General features: G+C 50.7%; 4 protein-coding genes across 4 annotated transcripts; 2 read left to right on the top strand and 2 right to left on the bottom strand.

Moving 5' to 3' along the window:
* Positions 1-1,605: 1,605 nt before the first annotated feature.
* Positions 1,606-6,086, bottom strand: ACO1O0_008553 (glycoside hydrolase family 18 protein; the record flags this gene model as incomplete). The annotated part of the gene is made up of 15 exons (XM_083197917.1): positions 1,606-1,695; positions 1,747-1,798; positions 1,856-1,980; positions 2,033-2,093; positions 2,156-2,347; positions 2,404-2,506; positions 2,557-3,093; positions 3,153-3,569; positions 3,621-4,400; positions 4,461-4,627; positions 4,824-4,924; positions 4,982-5,060; positions 5,123-5,272; positions 5,330-5,941; positions 6,046-6,086. 15 exons carry the CDS (start codon positions 6,084-6,086, stop codon positions 1,606-1,608), a joined length of 3,507 nt encoding a protein of 1,168 aa, XP_083045652.1.
* Positions 6,087-13,358: 7,272 nt separating this feature from the next.
* On the top strand, positions 13,359-14,068 carry ACO1O0_008554 (LysM peptidoglycan-binding domain-containing protein; the record flags this gene model as incomplete). The annotated part of the gene is made up of 2 exons (XM_083197918.1): positions 13,359-13,367; positions 13,484-14,068. The coding sequence occupies 2 exons, from the start codon at positions 13,359-13,361 to the stop codon at positions 14,066-14,068; spliced, it is 594 nt and encodes a 197-aa protein (XP_083045653.1).
* A 2,302-nt stretch (positions 14,069-16,370) lies between these two features.
* ACO1O0_008555 (uncharacterized protein) lies at positions 16,371-17,041 on the top strand (the record flags this gene model as incomplete). The annotated part of the gene is made up of 2 exons (XM_083197919.1): positions 16,371-16,583; positions 16,691-17,041. 2 exons carry the CDS (start codon positions 16,371-16,373, stop codon positions 17,039-17,041), a joined length of 564 nt encoding a protein of 187 aa, XP_083045654.1.
* A 210-nt stretch (positions 17,042-17,251) lies between these two features.
* ACO1O0_008556 (copper amine oxidase) lies at positions 17,252-19,411 on the bottom strand (the record flags this gene model as incomplete). The annotated part of the gene is made up of 2 exons (XM_083197920.1): positions 17,252-19,242; positions 19,309-19,411. 2 exons carry the CDS (start codon positions 19,409-19,411, stop codon positions 17,252-17,254), a joined length of 2,094 nt encoding a protein of 697 aa, XP_083045655.1.
* Positions 19,412-20,305: the final 894 nt, after the last annotated feature.

A 20,305-nucleotide genomic window follows, 5' to 3' on the forward strand; every position in this document is an offset into this window, starting at 1 on the left:
GTTGTAGAGGCTGTTGTTGTTGAGGTCTGATGAAAAGGAAAGGGATAGGCAGGAGGTTCGACGACTTTATATCGCCGTTCGACACCAGTTTAACGGCTCACGGTACTCAGGGGAGATGAATTAGAGATACACTCGTACTGCTCTAATGTTACAGCTGTGCTGCTGGTATTTGGAAATGAGATGTTCCCTTCAATGATGTTGGAGTTGAAAGTGCTACCTGCCCGATCAATAAGTGTGGAAGGAATATAATTTCGGGTATCGCAATGCCTACTTCACGTCCAGCGCCTGGACACATAGAAACGTAGCTTGTACGTTAACTACATTTAGATGAAACCCTTCCATCGATGAGATCGAGAAATCCTTCAAATTACTTCAAGTCGCAAAGGCAGTCAAAAGTTCTTCATATCTTACGTTCAATCTTTGGTGATAAATTCGAAGGCGCAGCCCGGTGTTACCGCAAAGAAATCCTAGTACTAGCAAGAATGCATTGTCTTCTTGTGTAGCCAATGGACGAGTACATTTCTGTAAACTGTCTACTTCCCGTAAACTCATCATTTGCTTAGTGGCTGGGTCCCGGCATGGGTCTTGAGCTACCATCACCCACCTTTGCCTAGGACAAGGCTGCCAGCACAAAACCCCTGCATCTACTTCTTTTCAGCGCTCTGATTCCTAGCTTCTTCTTATGGCAAATTTGTTGGGTGGATGCAACAGTGCGATTGAGTGGTCATGGCTTATGGGTGTTCTTTGCCCATCCTACGGCGCATGCTGACATGCATGCCTGGAATGAAGGGCATCTAGATGTAAGCAGGATCCTCTCGAATCCTTTCATTCAAATTGACTTATTATGGAGGCCTCCGCGTCAACCTCATCCACTACATCGCTCGTCTACTATATCTTTATCTCGTAAAAGACTACTCCGTAGCTACTACTACTAGGCGCTGTGGGCGATCTACGGATACTCGTATTATAAATTTGATCGACATCGATTAGCCGCGGACTTTTTAGATTATTCTGGAGTTATACGAGTAGGTAATCCCTTATAGGATTAGTGGATGTAGGGATTGAAGGATTGTATCGTCGCCAGGGACCGCGGCGCATTCTATCATTCCACCTAATTGGTAAGCTCACATCTGTGAGATGATACGATGTCCAAATCCGGGCTCAAAGTTTGCGTAGGAATGTAAACATATTCCCGTAGGATCCTTCGGCGCTTCGCCGCCATCCTCAGCACCTGAGGGGCTTCAATTATTCTCACAAGGAATTTCTCCATCACAGGCAACGTTTGGTCAATTGCGGAGCATCTGCGGATTCATTAACACGTTGTTGATCCGTCCATCCGCCACATTGTCTGCCCACTACCACTTGGATATCTAATTTACTGGCACTAAGATGGGACTCGGGAGGCAACACATCAGCTCAGAAACAGGGCGGTCACAGAGTTTTCAGAGTTCTTTACTCTCACGCAAGCGTCTAACACCTCCCTCTGTCCCAAGTACGAGGGCTGCCTTTGCTCACATAGAAGTACAAATCCAAACCCCAATTTGCAGTATTAATCCACTCCTCTCTTTGGCCAAAGTTCTGACATATGGGAAATATCTACTTATCTTACCACTCTTCTCCCCACGAGCCATTTCTATCCATGATCTTGGGCGTCTCGTCGCTGGACGAGCCGCATGTTTGGGGCACAGCGTCAACCTAGAGATAGTAAGCAAGAAGGCCCATGGTATTTAAAAAACCTCGACTCACCTCCCCACTTGCAAGATTCCACTTATTATTCAAGTTGACCCCGAATAAGGTTCTGCCACCATTGTCAGTGCCTCTGCGTTCTAAATAAAATTGGCAGCACAGCACTTACGGTGCTGAAACACGCGCGAACATTTCGTATCCAGCCTCCACTCCGTAACAGTATTTCAATGCTTCATCGGTGTTGGAACCCACGGAGCCGTACATTTTGGCGTACGTGTCCACAGCAAAGTCAACCTATCATTTCATCAGCGGCTAACTCTTCGAGTTCATATATACTAAAACTTACGGCTGCATTTGGTATCTCGTATTTGCTGTCAAATACAACTCCGAATGTAATCATGGGGGTGCTATTGTAGCATTTGGGGTCAGATATTATGGATCAGCTCTGAACGTTGGCTCATTCACTTACACATGAATTTCGAGCTCGCCAGAAACCCCAATATCGTAGCCGAAAGTAGGCTTTGAGGAACCTCCTTCTTCGTCCGTTTGACCAAAGGAAGCATTCTCAGGGTTTTCCTTATCGTTGATTGGGGAGTCATCGACGTAGGGATACACTTGACTGTAGTCCCACTTGGCAACCTGGTAGTCAACTCTGGCATTCCTTGATTATTAGTTAGCATCTTTCTCCTATTCACGTCAAGACCAGCCATAACTCACGCGTGGAGGCTCATCCGGCCATCCATTGACCCGATGACCTTGAATTCGGGGCCGACTGTGATGATACCGGGGACCTTGAAACTGGCACCCAATGGCGCAACCCCTAGTCTATATCAGCAGCAGCACTATAGCTTCTGGTTTGCATTAGCATACCGAATAAGGTATGTTCATAATGCGGTAGTCGTAGCTCCGCAAAGGCATTAAATACTAGAGCCGCGTCAATGCTCCCCTTGTTCCGGAACATGATGTGCGACTGGTCAAAGGTCCGGAGATCGCCGAGGTTTCCAATAAGAGAAAGCACGGCCGGTGTCTGAATGTTGGCTTGGATGATGGCGTAAATGTGCGCCCTCACATGCGTCGGAATACCGCCTACTGTACACGACCGCTCTTCGTTAAAAAGATCGTACTGAAAGGTCTTGTCCACGCTATGTTCAAGAATGTCATGCTCCAGGTTGACATCCCCTTGCTTGTGGATCCAGTCCTTGGTCTCGGCCACTTTGTCAGCGGTCCAGGCGGAGAACCAGCGCTTGTGAAGAATATGTAGGTCGTCAGTTAGGGTCGACCGCTTCTCTGTCTTCCACTCGTGGTCGAGGTAGCGCTTGTAGCTGCCTTTGTGATTACGCTTAACAATCTCGTGGACTGTATCCATGTCGCGACGTCGTTTTCCGTCTTTCTTATCTGGCGCCGCCGCTATGTAATCTAATTAGATACTGTTGTAGGGCCACTAGGACGTCAATGACAGAACTTACCAACCACTTCTTTCCAGTAGTCTGGGGAGTCGCTGTAGTCGACCCGGAAGAGCACGTCGCTTTTGCCTCTCTTGCTCAGCCTATGGAATCCGTAGTCAAATGTAAGGTTATAAATAGTAGACGACTGGGGAATGCGGCCCTCCAGATGGCGCGGGACTATCTTGTCCTCGTGAGGCTCGATGCTCACAACCATAGCATATTTGCCTGGCCCACACTCGTGAGGCATCTCCACGACGGTGTCGGCTGCACCACCATCGAAGATGGTATCACAGTTATGTCCGTCTTCTTTGCCACATACCATGAGTGCGGACTGTACCCCATCATGCTTCTCGGTGTCACAACCGAAGAGTTCCCAGTCCGATCCATCACGCTTATTCAGCGTGGTAAGCTCTTCCTTTGGACCGGACATGATGTACCCTATAATCATAGTTAGAACAATAACCAGAGCTAGATCACCATTGAACTTACATCCAAAACTGTGTTCATTTGGATGAAGGTCCTCGCCACTGTCGGCATCCACCTCAATTTTGAACTCGGGCTCATCATTTTGTTCGCCGGGTTCCGGGAACAGATTTTCGAGAGGTACCGGCAAGGTCTTTAGCTTCACTCTCATGGCCTCTGTATTGCAGCATAGAAGTCTGGGCTTGTCGACAGTCTCGGGGAACCTTCCTTGGCCCTGATAAATGCAGTTTCTGCCACCACCGTAGTCATGAGCGCCAAATTCAGATTCATCCGAACCACAGGACGGCTGGCAATCATCTTTTAGCTCCCCTTTCCAATGGCACTGTGGCTCAATATTCTCGTCGCAGCAAAATGGCTGATACGAGTCCTTGAAATGTGAGCAATGACCAGCCCGATAAGTCGTAAACTTCTTGCCACTAGGGCACGCATCACCTTTGGGCTTACCGTCGCCGTCGATATCGACGCACGTGTCCTCCCATTTGCACAACGAGGGGCGTTCTTCTTTGCAGCAAAGAGAAGCATCAGAATAGGCGCAAAACTCGTCGTCGCCGTCCTCGTCGATGTACCACTTGTTGGTGGTCATCTCAACCTCATCGCCATTGCACTGCCGACCTCCTGCAAAATTACAAAGGCCAAAAATAGGAATCGCGTGAGCACTCCATCTGCACTCGTCGGGATCTGGAGCGCTTGCCAACGGGCAGCAGAACTTCTTTTGTCCATCGGAGCCTGCGCGGCATCGGACCTCGGTAATCTCCACGTATGGACCAGGACAGGAGTCGTCGCAATCTGTGTCCAAGTTTCAGTTTGACCACTCACTAATCAGACGCAGGAAGTGCAATATCTTACCTGACCAAACACAGTTTCCTGGTTCGACGGTGGTCCAATCGTTTCCGTCATTGGCTGCGCCGTTTCTATCCTTGAACTTGCCGAGTCCTTCCGGGTATAGAACTGCATCCAGTAGGTCATTTTTGTGGTTGTCTTGCGTAACTGCCCATATAAAAAGGCCGCGAAGGCTAGTTTTAAGATGTCAGCTTACGATATAGGTAAGCACGAAGTTGAGAAATGCCATGGACGAACCCTTGCTTGTTTGCAAATGCCACCTTCTCTTTTATTGTCTCCACATCATCGTAGGACACCCATTGATCGCCATTATACCTTTCACCGTCATCATTAGTCGCTCAAATCAAATGATGCACCGATTTGTCTTACACGAAGTAGTTGGTGGCAGTTTTGGCGTCATGGATCTCTTCAACGTTGCCGCCCTCCAGGTATCCCGCAATATCTTGATAGCTCATATAGCCATCCTGCCCCTGAAAGTTTCGGAGTTTAGAGCCTGAAGGTTGAACGAAGATGGGTATTTAACTTACTGAGCAAGTACCAGCCTTTCCTGCTTCTTTAAACTTGCAACCGGGTTTGTAGCAGTCCTTATCTTTCAGTTTGTAAGTTCTAAAAGTGACATCAGCAAATTACTATCAAGAGTGCTGCATAAATCATAGGCAAAGCCTTACCGGCCATAGAACCCAAGACCCAAGTTGACCTGATTAGCAGGGACGTTGTTTCTCCATAGAAGATCCAAGGATTGCTTAATCTCCGTGAGATTTGTGTGGGAATGTATGATGGGGCCGATGAAGTCGGAGTCCTTGTCCCAACTTCCGTGCCTATTTCGGGTGTGAGCAACGTCAGTAGCGGGGCTTCCAGACGGGCGAGAGACTCACAAGTCATAGGTCATCAGGTTGACAAAATCCACATATTTCATCATCTTCTCGATCTGAAAATGTCGCAGATACCAGTACGATGAAGGGGCTGTAAAGGAGACCCCCCATCCTCGGCGACTATTTTCAAAGCGTCTTCGCACATCATCAACGAGGGCGACATAGTTGACGCCATCGTCACTATGGCCTCCTCTGTCTTTGGCGCCAGGATATTCCCAATCGAAATCGACCCCGTCAAAGCCCCATTGCAACATGAACTTTTCAAGCTGATCAATGAACTTCTTACGCTTGCTTGGTGTGCTAGATAAGTCGCCAAAAACTGGCTGCGTGTCAGTGCCGTCATCACTAAAGGTCCAGCCTCCGAGCGCAAGCCAGACCCGGATTCCAGGAGCCTTTTGCTTCAGGTCGGTGATGGCCTTGAGGTCTTTGATGTCGACGTCAGGCATGGGGTAAATCTCATATGTCCCTGGGTTGATATAACCGAAGGATGCAAAGAGATGCGTGAGGGAATCGACTCGGATGGCATCGAGTTGTCGCTTTCCGCAGCCATCCTTGCTAAACGCCCATGCTTCCACATAACCAATGACCATTTCGCGAACATCACTCTTCCATGGGCTGGTCGACCCTGGCTGGTCACAATTGCTCTGGCATTTGCTGTTGCAAAATTCCTACATCACATTATTAGGACTTTGCTCTAGACTGGGCCGACACTTGCTTACTTCTGTTGTCCCGCAAAAGCCGTGCTCGCTGCAGCAGACATTGATAGGGCATTCTTTTCCAGGAGGGTCTGCGTATTTTCCACACTCCGGTTTGGCGTCGCACTGAGAGATGCAGTCGTCGCCGCAATGCTCTGGTGAGAATCCACACTGGCAGTGTCAACTTCGAGCCATCTACCGCGAAATTAGACTGGGCGAAGTTGGACTCACGTTGCTCCCGTTGCAGCATGCCTCCGTCTCGCACGGGGTGTCCTTGTTACATTTTCCCTCCGGCAGGCTGTCTGGTTGGAATAGGCGGGAAAAGTCGTAGGAGCCCCATCGAGCTGGTGAGGAATCGCTGGACGCGGCAGCTAGAACCACCACATACTGAAGACAAAAGAAGACAAGGAACCACCGTACCCATGTCCGGGTACGGAAGAGGAAGCCATATGGTAGCATATCAATGGTCACATATACAGACAAAAGGTGCAGAGCTGAATATTCGCCGTGATATGTCCAAAGTGAAAGAAGTCAGGCCTCAAATATTTCCTACTGTTGGTATGTTATGGCCCAGGTTGAGCATAGCGAAAAATAATCTGAGTTGAGATCGTCAGGTAAGTAAGGCTTCTAAATTTTGGCACCAGCCGCGTCGAGCGCAACACTGTACTCGACCATTTTACTGCATGATGGACAACATCCGTATTTTCTCTGTTGGTGTGCCTGGATCCTGCACTTGTGGCCATGCATATTTGGTATGCATGTTGGCTCTCTGATATTGGCTCTCTGATGTTGGTTGTTGGTAATGCGGCTGCTGTAGGAGACGGGCACAGATGTTGGTCGTGTTGTATGGGCTGAAGTCTGAACCTATTTCGGGGTGACACGGCCCAGGGCGGGCAACAACCAACGTGAAACATATAACAATACACGGGAGCCCCAAAATATCCGTCTGTAGGATTGCACCCTAGCCCTCAGTTGCATCAAGGAGTATGAGTGTGTGAGCATCACTCGCCTGCGGAACGGGACAATCTTTACTAGTCCTAGTTTGGAGGAACTTGTGAAATAAGGCCGCAGCAAAGGGACCCATGGGCAATTGTGAGGATGGTTTATGGAGCCCTGGGATCACAAGAATAGGACTAACAGCCTAACACAATTGCGAACCTCGAGCATGATTCTCTCAGTCTTTGCGCATTTCATCTAGAGAGTGAGATGTTTGACTTCTTCCGTCTTTATTTTCCTCATCATTCAGCATTATGAGTCTGTTACTCTTGTTCGTTTGCGCTGCTACCTTGGTGGCTGGCGATGTCAACTTGATGAACGTTACGGGGCCCATTGACGGGTTCGCCGACGCGTGCATCTCCGTGGTTAACCAGGCCGTTAAGTGCGACTCCTCGATACGATGGGCCGGAAAGGACAATAAATTTGTCCCGGACAATATCCTAAAAAAGCTTTGCACCTCCGAGTGCACTGAGTCTATGAAAACTTATAGGCGCCGAATCGCTGGTGCTTGTGGGGAGGCAAGATTCATCGGCTCAGATGGGTTGTCATATCTGGCTGGATACTATCCTCAGGTTATTCTTGAGCAGTACGAGACCATATGTCTCAAGAATTCGTCGGTTATTTACCCCCAGCACGTTGGCTCTAACTCACTAGAAGTTCTAGGGATGGCAAATTTTGCAATATCGAGATCAGGGATGCGTTGGGCATTGACCCTGACACGCAACACACGACGAAGCCTCCCAGTCAGCGATATGGCAAGTCAAGAGGCTTTAGGACCATGGAAATGCTGATATCTGTGCAGGTTCTATGCCGACGTGCCTTGACTGCTTTGCGTCCATGTTCAGCACCCGGCTTGAAATGCCCCTCCAAGTCAATAATTCTCATCTCTCCAGCCAATTCTCTGGCTTGACATCTTCGTGTAAGATTTCGAACATGAAGCCAACACCACCAGCCACTTCGACTGTTTTTGTGAGCAAGTAAGTAAAACCCGTGTTTTCCGACCCTGTGTTTAGCAGTCATAATGACATTCTAGGCCGTCCACGACGAGCGGTGTTCCATCCCCAACTTGTGCAGGGACTGTGCATACGCTGAGTGCCGACGACAACTGCAGAAGCGTCTCCCTTGACCAAGGCATAAGTACAAATCAGCTTCTCATAGACAATAACCTTCCAGCCTGGTGCAGAAAGTTCCCAAAAAAGGGGGAGCTCTGCATTCCAGACAAATCCACATGCAAGCCTTACCAACTGTCTCCCAACGGAGATGATACCTGCGCATCTATTGCCAGCAAGTTTCATGTCTCTTGGACACAGATCATCACTTGGAATATTGACTTAGGGAAGTACTGCGAGAATCTCCCAAAGCTCTCTAGTGAGGGATTCGTTCTGTGCGTATCTAAACCAGGAGGCGACTGGGTTAATCCTCATCCCGTGGAGCCGACACCAGAGCCGACACCAACCAAGTATGATGGAAGCACATGCCCCAACGATAATCTAAAATTAGAGAACTGACCTTATGATAGAACATACTTCACGAGGCCCGGGATCGAGTTCTCCGACGCCCCGTCTCCCTCACGAACAGCCGACTTTCCTATGGCTGGATACGTGCCGGCATACGCAAACAACACGAGTCACAATTGCGATGTTTATGCCACAGGTCCGATCTGGAAGAGTCGCGCAAATTTCACCTTTTCCTACAGCTGTCAGGATATTGCAGACGGTTACAACATTCCGTTGGATAGTCTGAAGAGCTGGAATCCATCACTGTCTGATAATACTGAGGATTGTCAGCTCTCTTCTGGTCTGCAATACTGTGTCCAGAAACAGCGCATTGTTCCCGATAAGGTGACGGACGCATGCGTTCATTTCGAGATTGCCCAACCTGGCAGTGACTGCGAAGGCTTTAGTCAGTCATTCGGTGTGAACAACGGGACCTTTGTGGAATGGAACGGCTCCGATTGCGAATCCTTTCGCACTGGTACGTGATCATATCGTACCCTTGATTGGAGCAAGATAACCTGAGACGGCGACCCAGGGACCACGTACTGTGTGGACGTGCGCCACTTCCGGCCCAAAGGTGAGTAAAGACCATGCGATGGCCTGTCTACACCGGATTAACTTTTGCTCTTTGCGAGAAACAGGGACGATATCTACATGCAACCGCTGGGACATGGCAAATACAACTAATGGTATGACTCGAGAGATGGCTTCGTCTATGGCTGGGCACTCTGCTAACATGTTAATGTCAATCCTTTTAGCGAGCAATGATCCATGTGGGCTGTTTGAGGAGAAGTTCGGTCTCTCCCGAGACCGATTTGTAGCTTGGAATCCATCCCTCAAAGAGGATTGTGAGTGGTGACACGGCAAGACTGAATTCGACTAATTGGGATCGAACAGGTTCTGGCATAAAGCTTTACTACGACTACTGCGTTGGCACACCAAATTTTCCCCCTTGAAAAGGCTCATCGTCTTGCAGTAGGCTGCCGTAAACAACCAGGAGGTCTGGTTGGTAGTGCTAGGTGGTTTTTTTTGTTCAAATTGTGACCTAGGTTAAAACGTTGGACGACAGAAATACATGGTTTTTTTCCCTCCTTGAATCCTCTGAATGTCCCCCGCTGTTCTTAGAAGCGGGGGTCCGATTATCACTGTTTGTTTATGTTCATAACACAAGAGCCTTCTCGGCCGGTGTTGGTCGACTCTATCAACTCTTTGGGGCTAATGCAATACCAACCCCTTGTACGGGAGTACCTAGGCAGCATGACTTCTATTATGGGTCCATGTAACATCTCCCTGTCATCTTTATATGTATGAGCCTACAAAAGGGAGCATTGGATTGCATAATTAGTATCAATACATGTCGAAGGACTCTGGATCACCGTGACCGTTGTGTTTCATAGCAACCGGTGGGGAAAAGTAAACGAACGGCAGCGACTACGCGCTTGATAAATGTAGGATTGTGGCATGTAGCATGTGGCCCGCGGCTTAGAACCAATATGAACGCAGATAATCCCTAGACACTTACTGTTGGCTATTACGAGCAGGCCTTGCATAAGGGGTAGACCGGTCAGCTACTCCGCAGACACTCCATGACTTGAGATACCCGATCCTTAAGGGATTTGCGGCATTTAACAGCCATACATATTAATAGCACGAGTACTGTGACGGAATAAATATAACTAAGGAGGTAAGCTATCAGTGATACTATCAGCCGACCAAACAACCAACCAACCCCCAACCAACCCCTGCATAACCAGCCACATTTAAGCACTCAACAGTTGGATTGGATACGATAGGATGTTCTAGCCAGCCATCGCCCAAATGAAATAATTAAGCTTGCGAATGACCATACCTTGGTGCCCTTTTTAGGTCTCGCGCAAAGGATCCAGCAATAAGACCGACGAGGCTAAAGATCAACATCTAGGATGCATGTACTTGTTGGTCAGAGGCTACGACCGGCCTCCAACATCATGCATGGGAGGGAAAAGGATTGCCTCAGCCGGCTTTTTAAAAAGAGAGACAACTTCTTGAGAGATCAGGATTGCATCCACTGTATTAATTCGTCAGGCGGTATGACGAGTGAAGGGTGATCCCACCTTGATGCCTAGAACTAGCAATGTTTCAATCTAATAGCACCATGTGGACTAATTGTTCGGTCAATTAACAGACCCGTCAGTAGGCCCATCTAGGTACTTGATCTCGTTGGCTCCAAACGTAGGACATCTTACACTGTCCGGTCCCTTAGCAGAGTCATGGCTTGGCAATTGTTACGTTTGACTGTTCAGTACCTCAATATGACTGTTTGATTAAGTCATTTCGGGATTTCAAATTGCACAGTGACAAAAACCTAAAATAAAAAGCCGTTGATATTGTTCGGGGCAAGTGGTAGGAGAAGTGTTCCGGAAAAGGGCCTGGATTACCCCCTTAAAGTAAACCAGATTAAATCGTTCTTTTTTGCATGGTCCCCATTTCTTTAGTACCAAGGTTTTATTTAAACCAGTCAGCCATAGACGACATAATCAGTATCTGCTGTCCTAAGACAAATACTTCTCCGGTATATCAGTTAAGAATCCGCCAAAAATGTCCAGGTCCTCAGGTTCAGCACCAATCCCCGAGTCTTCACAGTTAAGCCCCAAAGAGCCAAAGGCTTTCGGCTTGATTGGCGGAAGTTCTTTTCCTCTACTCAGACTTTTGGGATCGAATTCCCAGGCCTTCTTTGTGTCGTAGTCCACGATAACAAAATTCGTGATCTTCCCATCTTCTTTCATTTTTATCAGTGTCGGTCTCTCTATATCGTTCCAGATATTACGGTCAGAAACAAACTCCGTCATGGAATCTGAGTTCTGTGTCATTATCAAGACTTCTCCACGACACATCATGGCCATGGCCTGAGACATGTTTGAGAAATACTCGATGAAACCTGGAGGTGATCTGTTTGGTTGTGTAGTCTTCAGGTCATTGATAGAAGAAAGCCAGCTGTTGGGTTTAAATAGACCATAGAAGTCTTTGTGGCGTAGCGGGTAGTCTTCTTCCGTCGCGGCATTTGGCCATAGGTGCTATTGTCAAGGTTGCAGCACGTTAGCAAGGACAGACGACAATTTAGGGGTGAAAGAGAGTACCCAGATGCTAAATCTTTTCATACTACATGCCCATTTTGTCGCTCCCGCGCTCAGCTTCTTCTTGGGGTTGGTTTTGCGGTCTTTATGCGCTGTGTAGAAGACACATTTGTTGTTAAGCTCTTTGAGGTCCGCCCTCGCGTAGGAGATCATTGTCTGGGTATCAAGTTCCCTGAGAAGGTCCTCTCCGCTCCGCTTCAGTGTGTCTGCGGAGGGACAAAACAAACAGGATGCCTGTGACCAATCCGGACCGTAGGTGTCTTTTTCATTGGGCTCGTCATCCGAATCCCCACGAATACGGAGTACACCAGAAGGCCAGTTGGAGGTTGTTTTCGAGTAGTTTGCCGAGTGTAACTCCGAGATAGGTGAGATCCTAGAGGCGCCGCTAATTCTGATATGGTGATGCGGATGTGTAGACGCCGCCGTCATAGATGCTAAGAGAGATAGGATGACGAGCATCGCGAAAAGGGTCGGAGGTGCGCTCGCCATGTCGAAGACTGACAGCACTTTTCGTCTCTGAATCAAAATTATTAGGAAAAGAAAGTTTCGGGATAGGGACTGGAAAATGATTTCTAAATAAGGCAGCACAGAGTGGCGTGTTCAGGGGGCATGTCATGTGTCATCTATTACATAGGCAGTCTGCCATTACCTTCCTCTGCCGCTATGACAAAACCATGTTGGTCCTGGTGACACGACCTGGTACTGTGTTGGTGAGCAGTTTGAAAGCCATGATGGTTCAAACCAACAGGTCAACACACATACTTGTGCAGAAATCTACAAATATAGAACACATCGGTCGAATTACCGCCTTCCTCTGGATGAGGAGATACTAAGCAGAGACACCCTGTTTCAAAACGCAGGCTCAACCGATGAATTGAGCTCCCATTTCCTCTTTTCAGCACCAACAGCATATGTAGCATATTTCGTATACGCAAATACACCATGAATGCTACCCGTTGGCTAATTTCCGCATGCAATATGCATGGCACCCACGGCACGGGTCGCCAGACCCAACAGCCCCCAAATATCGACTCCTTCGCCAAGTACCTACAGTTACCCCACCTCTGGATTTCGAAAATCTAAACTGAAATCTTCTCACGTCCTAACCAGGCCTAGTACAGGCAGATGGAGTGCGGCGTTTCTGAATGGGGTAGTTGCTCATAACTCAAGAAATTGGACTCTGTATTGCAAAAATTCCAGATTTGACAGTTTATAATAACTGAGATTCTACTGATTTTCTTCCTTGCTTCTCCTTTGGACTGTGAGACCTTCTGGTACTATATGGTGCAGTCTCAAGGACTCCGCCTCTAAGTACTCCCATCCATCTTAAATTGATATTTCTTCTTGCCCAAGATCCACTATGAAACTCGCTTCCGCGGCGACTATACTGGGCCTTCTTCCTTGGATGGCACTGGCTAACTGGCCTGTTAAACCACCGAGTGATGCTGACCCTGATACGGTCGCGGACTGTACCTACTGGAAGGTCGCTGCCGACTCGGATACATGCGAGGGGATTGCAAAAGATGCGGCTCTGACGCTGGCAGAATTTAAGTCCTATGTGAGAGCCTCATCCAAGTAAAGATAAAGGTGTCTAATGTTCGCGGACAGAACCCCTCTCTCGGTGGCCCATGCAAGATGGTTTCCGGCAACTCGTACTGTACTGAGCGCAACTATGGTATCCCAACACCATCGCCGACCACAACTCCGGCGCCGACTACGACACCACCCGGAAATGGCATCAGTACACCAACTCCGATCCAAGATGGCATGACGAAGGACTGCGACAAGTTTTATCTAGTCAAAAAAGGCGACTCATGTGATGCAATAGCGTCCAACCATGGTATTTCTCTATCCAAGCTAAACGCGTGGAACCCAGCCTTGGAAGGCGACTGCTCCGGACTCTGGGCCAAGACTTACGTCTGCGTCTCCATCATTGGAGAGGAGCCCACCCCTTCACATTCGCCGCCGCCGACTACAACCAAGCCTGACAACGGCATCAAGACTCCCACGCCAACCCAGGATGGGATGGTGAACAATTGTGACGAATTCTATCTCGTCAAGAAGGGAGACCAGTGCGCGGGAATTGCCAAGAGTCACAATATCTCTACAAAGACATTCTACTACTGGAATCCCGATATTGGCGACGGCTGCAAGAACCTCTGGGCAGATGTCTACGTCTGCGTTCACACAATTGGGTTCGTGCCTTCAACTACCGTGCACCCCACGTCGACAGGGAATGGTATTGCGACACCAACGCCGATTCAGACAGGTATGACCAAGAAGTGCGATAGGTTTCTCAAGGTGAAGGAGGGCCATAATTGCGACAAGATTGCAAAATATGCCAAGGTTACGGTCGATACTTTTGTCAAGTGGAATCCCAGTGTGGGAAAGAAATGTGATGCGCTGTGGTTGGGATATTATGTATGCATCTCCTTGATCTAGGGTACATATGCTGTGTGGACTACCTTATTCGTGGGTGGATGAGCCATGTCCGCATACGCACTTTGTATTTGCCCTTGTACAAGAGAACTTGTAGGCGATGATATTGTGTTATGGGGTCTCATTGTCCCCCTGGTGCGAGTGATCAACTTCGAATGTGCTACACCTACCTACAGTGCATGTACGAAGTACATACAGCCGCCCTACCAAAAAGTACATGTATTGGCGATGTTGGCGCCCAACCAGCTGTCAACAACTGATTTGGAACCAACCAAGATTCAAAAACAGCTCAGACGGAGCACCCCCACCACCTCACAGGCTCAGCCCGTTCTTGGTCCCTCTTCTTTTCCTTCATCGCTCTCGAGCTCACTTGTCCACCACGTACCCAATCTTATACCTCCACGAAGACCATAGCCTCCCAATCATGATACTTCTTGCAGATGTGCCCCTTGAGCTGCGCCAGGCAATCTGGAGGTTCAGCCTGCCGACCGACGACGACGATGTTCCAGAAGTGTGCATTGCCTGGCCTCTCTACGTTGACGGCGCCAGGAAGATAGAAGTTGGAGAAAACCGCTTCTTGGGAGCACGACCTACACGCCCATTCGTCGTCGACGTCGGCTTTCCTGTCGCCATGCATGTCTGCCGCGAGTCGCGGGTCTTTGCCCAGAGCAAACTTAGCGGTGTCCGATTTCGAGAGTCTCCCGCAGCAAAATGCATGGTCCCCTTTCGACACTTCCGACCCGAACTCGACATCATGCACTACCCTTTTTGGAATGCCAGCCACATCATTGATCTAGGGGGACCCCAATCCTTTGGACATTGGTGGGCTGAATTGCGTCACTTGGCCTTGAGCGCCCACCATGCGCACGCCGTACCTCTTTCAGAGTTCATCTTTGACTATCTCCCAAAGCTGGAGACTCTGTCCGTCGTATTGGCCGACTCTTCTAACAACAATGCTGTTTCAGTACGCATCAAGCCGCCAACTCGACGTTGCAGGCTTCGCCCAATCCCCGAAGACGTTGCTAGAAATATGACAGTCGCTATAGACTATTGGGGCCAGAGGCAGCCGCAGAGTTTATCTGCATTGAAAAGTGAGATCCAGAGGCAATTGGATGGAGAAGGAAAACGCCACTTTGGTTGGACCCAAATGCGCAAGCCACTTAAACAGCCTTACAGCGGAGGATTCAATCCAACAACAGGATCTTTCGAAAAACTCCGAATATCCGTCCTCACCTTCGTTGAATATCATGGAAACGGGGCGTGGGTTGAGGTTTGCAGTAACAGGAAGTATCAGGATAGGTGGAAGGAGAATGACGGTCTCACGGAGTATGAGATGGCTACGGACCGGTGCCGTTACATTCCTATCCCCAACCGACGCAACCCGGAGGAGTATCGCGTTAACGATGATGACGGCACGCTACTTGAAAAGGCGGGTATTTTTTGACCTTCAACAAAGCGCATTCTAGTGCCACAGGGCCTTTGGGCGCCCACATCACAAACATCAACGGCAGGTTTCTCCAACAAGTGGCAGTATTGCATGTGTCCCCTTGTTCTCGATATGGCTTATAGCACTTAATGAGACAACCAACTCAATAAAACCTCGAATCCCCTCTGTTTAATTATTGATTTCTTCTTCACGAAGCGCCCCGACTTTGTGTATACGATGAATTTGAAACAAAAAAAAATCAAAAAATCAAAATCGTACAAATATACATACATCTGATGAGACAATCTGTGATTACCGCAGCTCGTTACAGCCGTTGCCCTCGGTCCGATGGAAGCCACCTATCAGGGGTTCAGCTCCCTGCTCCAGAGCCTCCAAAAGTCCTCCGTGGGTGATCACCACTAATCTTCCAAGAACAGTCTACAAATAAAGCCTCAGCTACACAACACGGGTAGAGGCTAAGTTGGTAGACTAAACATGTTAAAAGGAGAATCGCAAGATGGGGGGCCCAGCGTTTGGCCCGGCGGGAGCAACATCCAAAATGGCATGACGATTGATCTGGGACACCTCAACTCGGTGACTTACGATGCGACGACTAAACTTGCATACATTGAACCTGCCTGTGGATGGGGCGATGTCTACCTAGCTCTCGAGAAGCAGGGCGTGATTGAGGAGTTGGTGCTGGAGGGTTCATGACCGGCGGCGGCAGTTCCTACTTCACAAGTCGTTATAGATTCAGATGTGATAGTCTTATCAATGTAGAGGTTGTTCTGGCGGACGTGAGCGTTGTCATGGCCAATGTAGAGTCTCATCCAGATCTCTGGAGAGCGCTGAAAGGCGGATCGGGCAACCAGGTTCGGCATGTCCACGTTCCCAGCCAAGGATGTCTATGGAGGTGCACGATTTGCGCCAATTACGGCAATTGATGCCATGATTGACGCGCCTGTCAATTTTACATATATGCCCCAAGTTGCGACGGTCATCATTACTGCGCATATCGTGGTGGACACGGAAGAAACAGAGAAGTCCCCAGCCTTTGAGGAGGTCTTCAAGCTGCCTGAAATATACAGCAAGGTCAGGACGAGGTCGTTGAGTAGCATGACAAACGACTACACTTTGCCTACCGGCCTTTAGTGAGCCACCTTACCTTGAGTCTTGCCACGGCTACATACTTACACTAGGGGGAGAGTAACAATTGGTTCACACTCACCTTCAAAAATGGCATTTGCGTTGTCCGGAAGGCGATTGAACTCGACGAGAAATATCTGACCGAGATGAAACAGGTCGTGCCCTCCGAGGAACTCGTCACCAGGTGCATGTTCCATCCGCTTCCCAGGCTCTTTGCCGGCATTGGAAAGGCTCGTGGTGGCAATGTACTTGGGCTCGACAAGTTAGAGAGAAACACCCTGCTCTGGCTGTACACCATGACGAGCAAAGCGCCCGAGCACGAAGAGTTCCTGCACGGCAAGGCCGCCGCATATGTGGCGGAGATGGAGGCCTTTGCCAGGTCAATCGATGCCAGCGTCTCGTAGATCTACCTCAACTACGCTGACGCCAGCCAAGAGCTACGGTGAAGGCAATATTCAATTCTTGATGGACGTGTCGAACAAGTACGATCCTGAAGGGCTATTTCGGAAGCGGATGCAGAGCGGGTTCAAGATCCCCCATCTATGAGGCACAGAAGCTTTAAGATGGAATATTTGCGCATTTCAACTAATCAACGCTACATGAGGACATCGCTTCTAGAGCTTGCTCATATTCGACTGGCAGCACGACGGGAGAGCCTCCGGCACAGCATTCCTGGACGTCTTGTCCACCACAACGTCCGAGGGGGGGACCCAGAGGGCGGGATTCTTGAGGAAGAAGTTGGACGCGCGCATCATGACGCTCACCGGCTCGGCGGGCATGACGGGGAAGTCCTCGGTGCGGGGGAAGTGAGTCAGGCCGAACTGGATGTAGCAGACAATGTCGGTGTTGTCGATGGACTGGTCCTCGGCGACCCAGTCCTCGATGGTCCGGTTGTCGCGGTGGCCCAGGTCGCCCGAGGACTGGCAGACGTAGTCCCCGGCCGGGAAGAGGGCGTAGTCCTCGTAGGGCACAACCCAGAGACTGTTGCGGGCAAAGGCAGCGCGCTTCCAGACCATGCTTCCGGGCTTGGCGAGGATGGCAGGGCAGCTGTTGTTGATGATCTTGTAGGCGACGGGCTTGCCGGCAGAGGCGTTGAGGACGTTGGGGTTGACAATGTCCCAGGAGCGGCTGGTCTCGTGGCAGTAGCTGGCAGCTCCGTCCTTGGCGGTGAGGAAGGGCGTCTTCTTGCAGTAGAAGCCGTTGCCGTACAGGTTCTCGGGGGAGCCGAGGGGCGCCTCGGAGGGGAGGGCGTCGCTCTGGAGGACCGAGTTGTTGGGCCCGTCGACCTCGGGGTCGATGCGCAGGGAGAAGATGTGCTGGTGGTTGTGGGCGTTGATGCGAGGGGCCACCTCGGTGCCGTAGGGGGCAGCCGTCTCAGAGGGGTGCATGCAGTAGGTATTGAGCATGCCCGTGAGCTTCACCTCGAGCTTGTAGGTGCCATCCAGCATGAACATGTGGTAGAAGGCGTACTCGTAGTTGGCGGCGGTGATGATCTGGGAGATGATCAGGCGGCGGTCGCGGGCCGAGACGACGGAGCCATCGCGGTAATCGGTGTGCTTGTACAGCAGGCCGTTGTCCTCCTCGTGGATGCAGATGGCATTCTCAACCACAGCGGGGGCGCCGTCGCTGGTGGTCATGACGGCGTCGAGGTAACGGATGGCGCCCTTGCAGTCGCATCCCAGCTTGAGCGAGTTGGTCATGAGACCGGTTCCGTACTCGCCAACGTCAAAGGCGTGCTTGCGGTGGTGAGGCGGGTCAGGGTTGCCGTAGGGGACGACCATCTCGACGACGCTGATGCGGTTGAAGAGCGAGCGATCGCGCTTCTCGTACATGTCGTACATGCTGACGTCGGAGATGACGATGCCCTCGCGGTAGTTGAAGCCAATGTGCATGGTGTAGCCGGCCCAGGACAGCACGTTTCCGCGCATCTGGAAGGACACACCCTCAGGCTGGGTGATGTCGATGGGCTTGAACTTGGAGGCGTCGTACGAGTCGGCGATGAACTCGGGCATGTAGTTGTGCTCGCCCAGGGGAGGGGGCGTGCGCTCGCCATTGACGAGGCGGACGTCGACGGCCAGCACCTCCTCCTTCTCCGTGTCGACGACAACGACAAAGTCCAGCGGGTGGGCGTACTGGTTGTCGTTGGCCGTGTTGCGGTAGTACATGATGCCCTGCTGCAGGCGACGCTCCATGCCCCAGCGGTGGTCGAAGCCAATGGCCCAGGCATCGACAAAGACCTTGGTCATGTCGGTGATGCCGATGTCACGGCAGGCCTGGATGACGCGGGGGTCGCGGCGGGTGACATTCTCGCAGATGTCCAGGTCCTGGAGCGTCAGAGTTGGCCCAACCTCGGAGACATACTTCCAGTCCTCGAGGGTGGACGAGCTGAGGTTCACGACGGCCTCGGCAATCTTGGGGGTTCCTCTCTCCAGTACAATGGCAAAGGCACGGCGGTCGGGCCGGGGGCCGCGGCCAGCACGGAAGGCGGAATACTCGGCCTTCTTGGGCTCGCGGAGGGTGATGCAGTTGAACTTGAGCGTCTTGGAGGGGTCATGGTCACGGATGATCTTGGAGGCAACGCGGATCTCTTCAATCGATAGCTGATCTGGTCTGGGTCAGCACGGCCAGGGCCTCGGGAGTGGGAGAGCAGATTGGGAGTTGGGCTACATACCGAGAGGATGGACTGAGCGCTGCTTGGACAGATCGGGAACGGCGTCGTTGGGCTCTTCCCGAAAGATGGTGTATCCGGCTATGGACGATGTATCGGCAATCATGGTGAGAGATGATCTTAAACTGTTCCATACAAAGGGTGGTGACGGTGTCGTCTGGGACTGGGGTAGGAGGGGGTTGACTCGGGGGGCAGTGCCTATGGCGAAGACTGGAGCAGCTGGAGATTGTGCAGTTCTGTGAGGCAGATGGGAGGCTGTGATGGGTTTGGAGCGACGACGCTGAGCAGTACAGGGGCCTTCTTATACTACGAATGTACGATGCTCGGCCCACCTTGGTCCATCGTACGAGTAGCATTGCTGACCGGAGGACACCGACGACAGCCGTGCGTCCGGTCGCCGGACATGGCATTGGCCCACTCGAGATTAGAAACGGCGTGGCGGCCGGTCGGAGGAGGCTCATCACCGACCAGGGACTCCTCGGGGGCTCAAAACTCAGGGACTCAGGAGAGGCGGGTCTGAGGAGGAGGAGTCGTGGAGCAACTGGAGCAGCTGGAGCAGCTGGAGCTAATCGAGACAGCCACGCTTACAGCACGTTACAGCAAGCGACCAACCAGAGCGCGCGACTCCAGAACGGCGACCAGATCGAGCAACTTGGCTGCCAATATTGGGGCCCGGGGTCGGCTGACCGCATCTTGGACGCCATATTTGCCTCTGTAATCTGGAATATCCGGGCAATAGCCATCCCATTGAAACCCGGCACTGGGCCCATCATCCCCGGCGTTTCCCCAGACTCGTTTGGGAAACTTTTGTGTCCAGCCGGTCGGCTGGCCATGACACACTACGGCCATTGGCACCTGGGCGACCTGGCACTGGGGCGTTAACGAACAGTGTTCCCACCTTTTATCCCACCTTATCCCACTTATGTGCCGGATGCCGAGTGAAATGATAATGTGTGATAATGCCACGGCTAAGACTTCTCCACCCCTCTGATAAGTCGAT

This window comes from Amphichorda felina (assembly GCF_050947745.1).
Source record: "Amphichorda felina strain 45539 chromosome Unknown scaffold_9, whole genome shotgun sequence".
In the NCBI taxonomy this organism is placed as follows: Eukaryota; Fungi; Ascomycota; class Sordariomycetes; order Hypocreales; family Bionectriaceae; genus Amphichorda; species Amphichorda felina.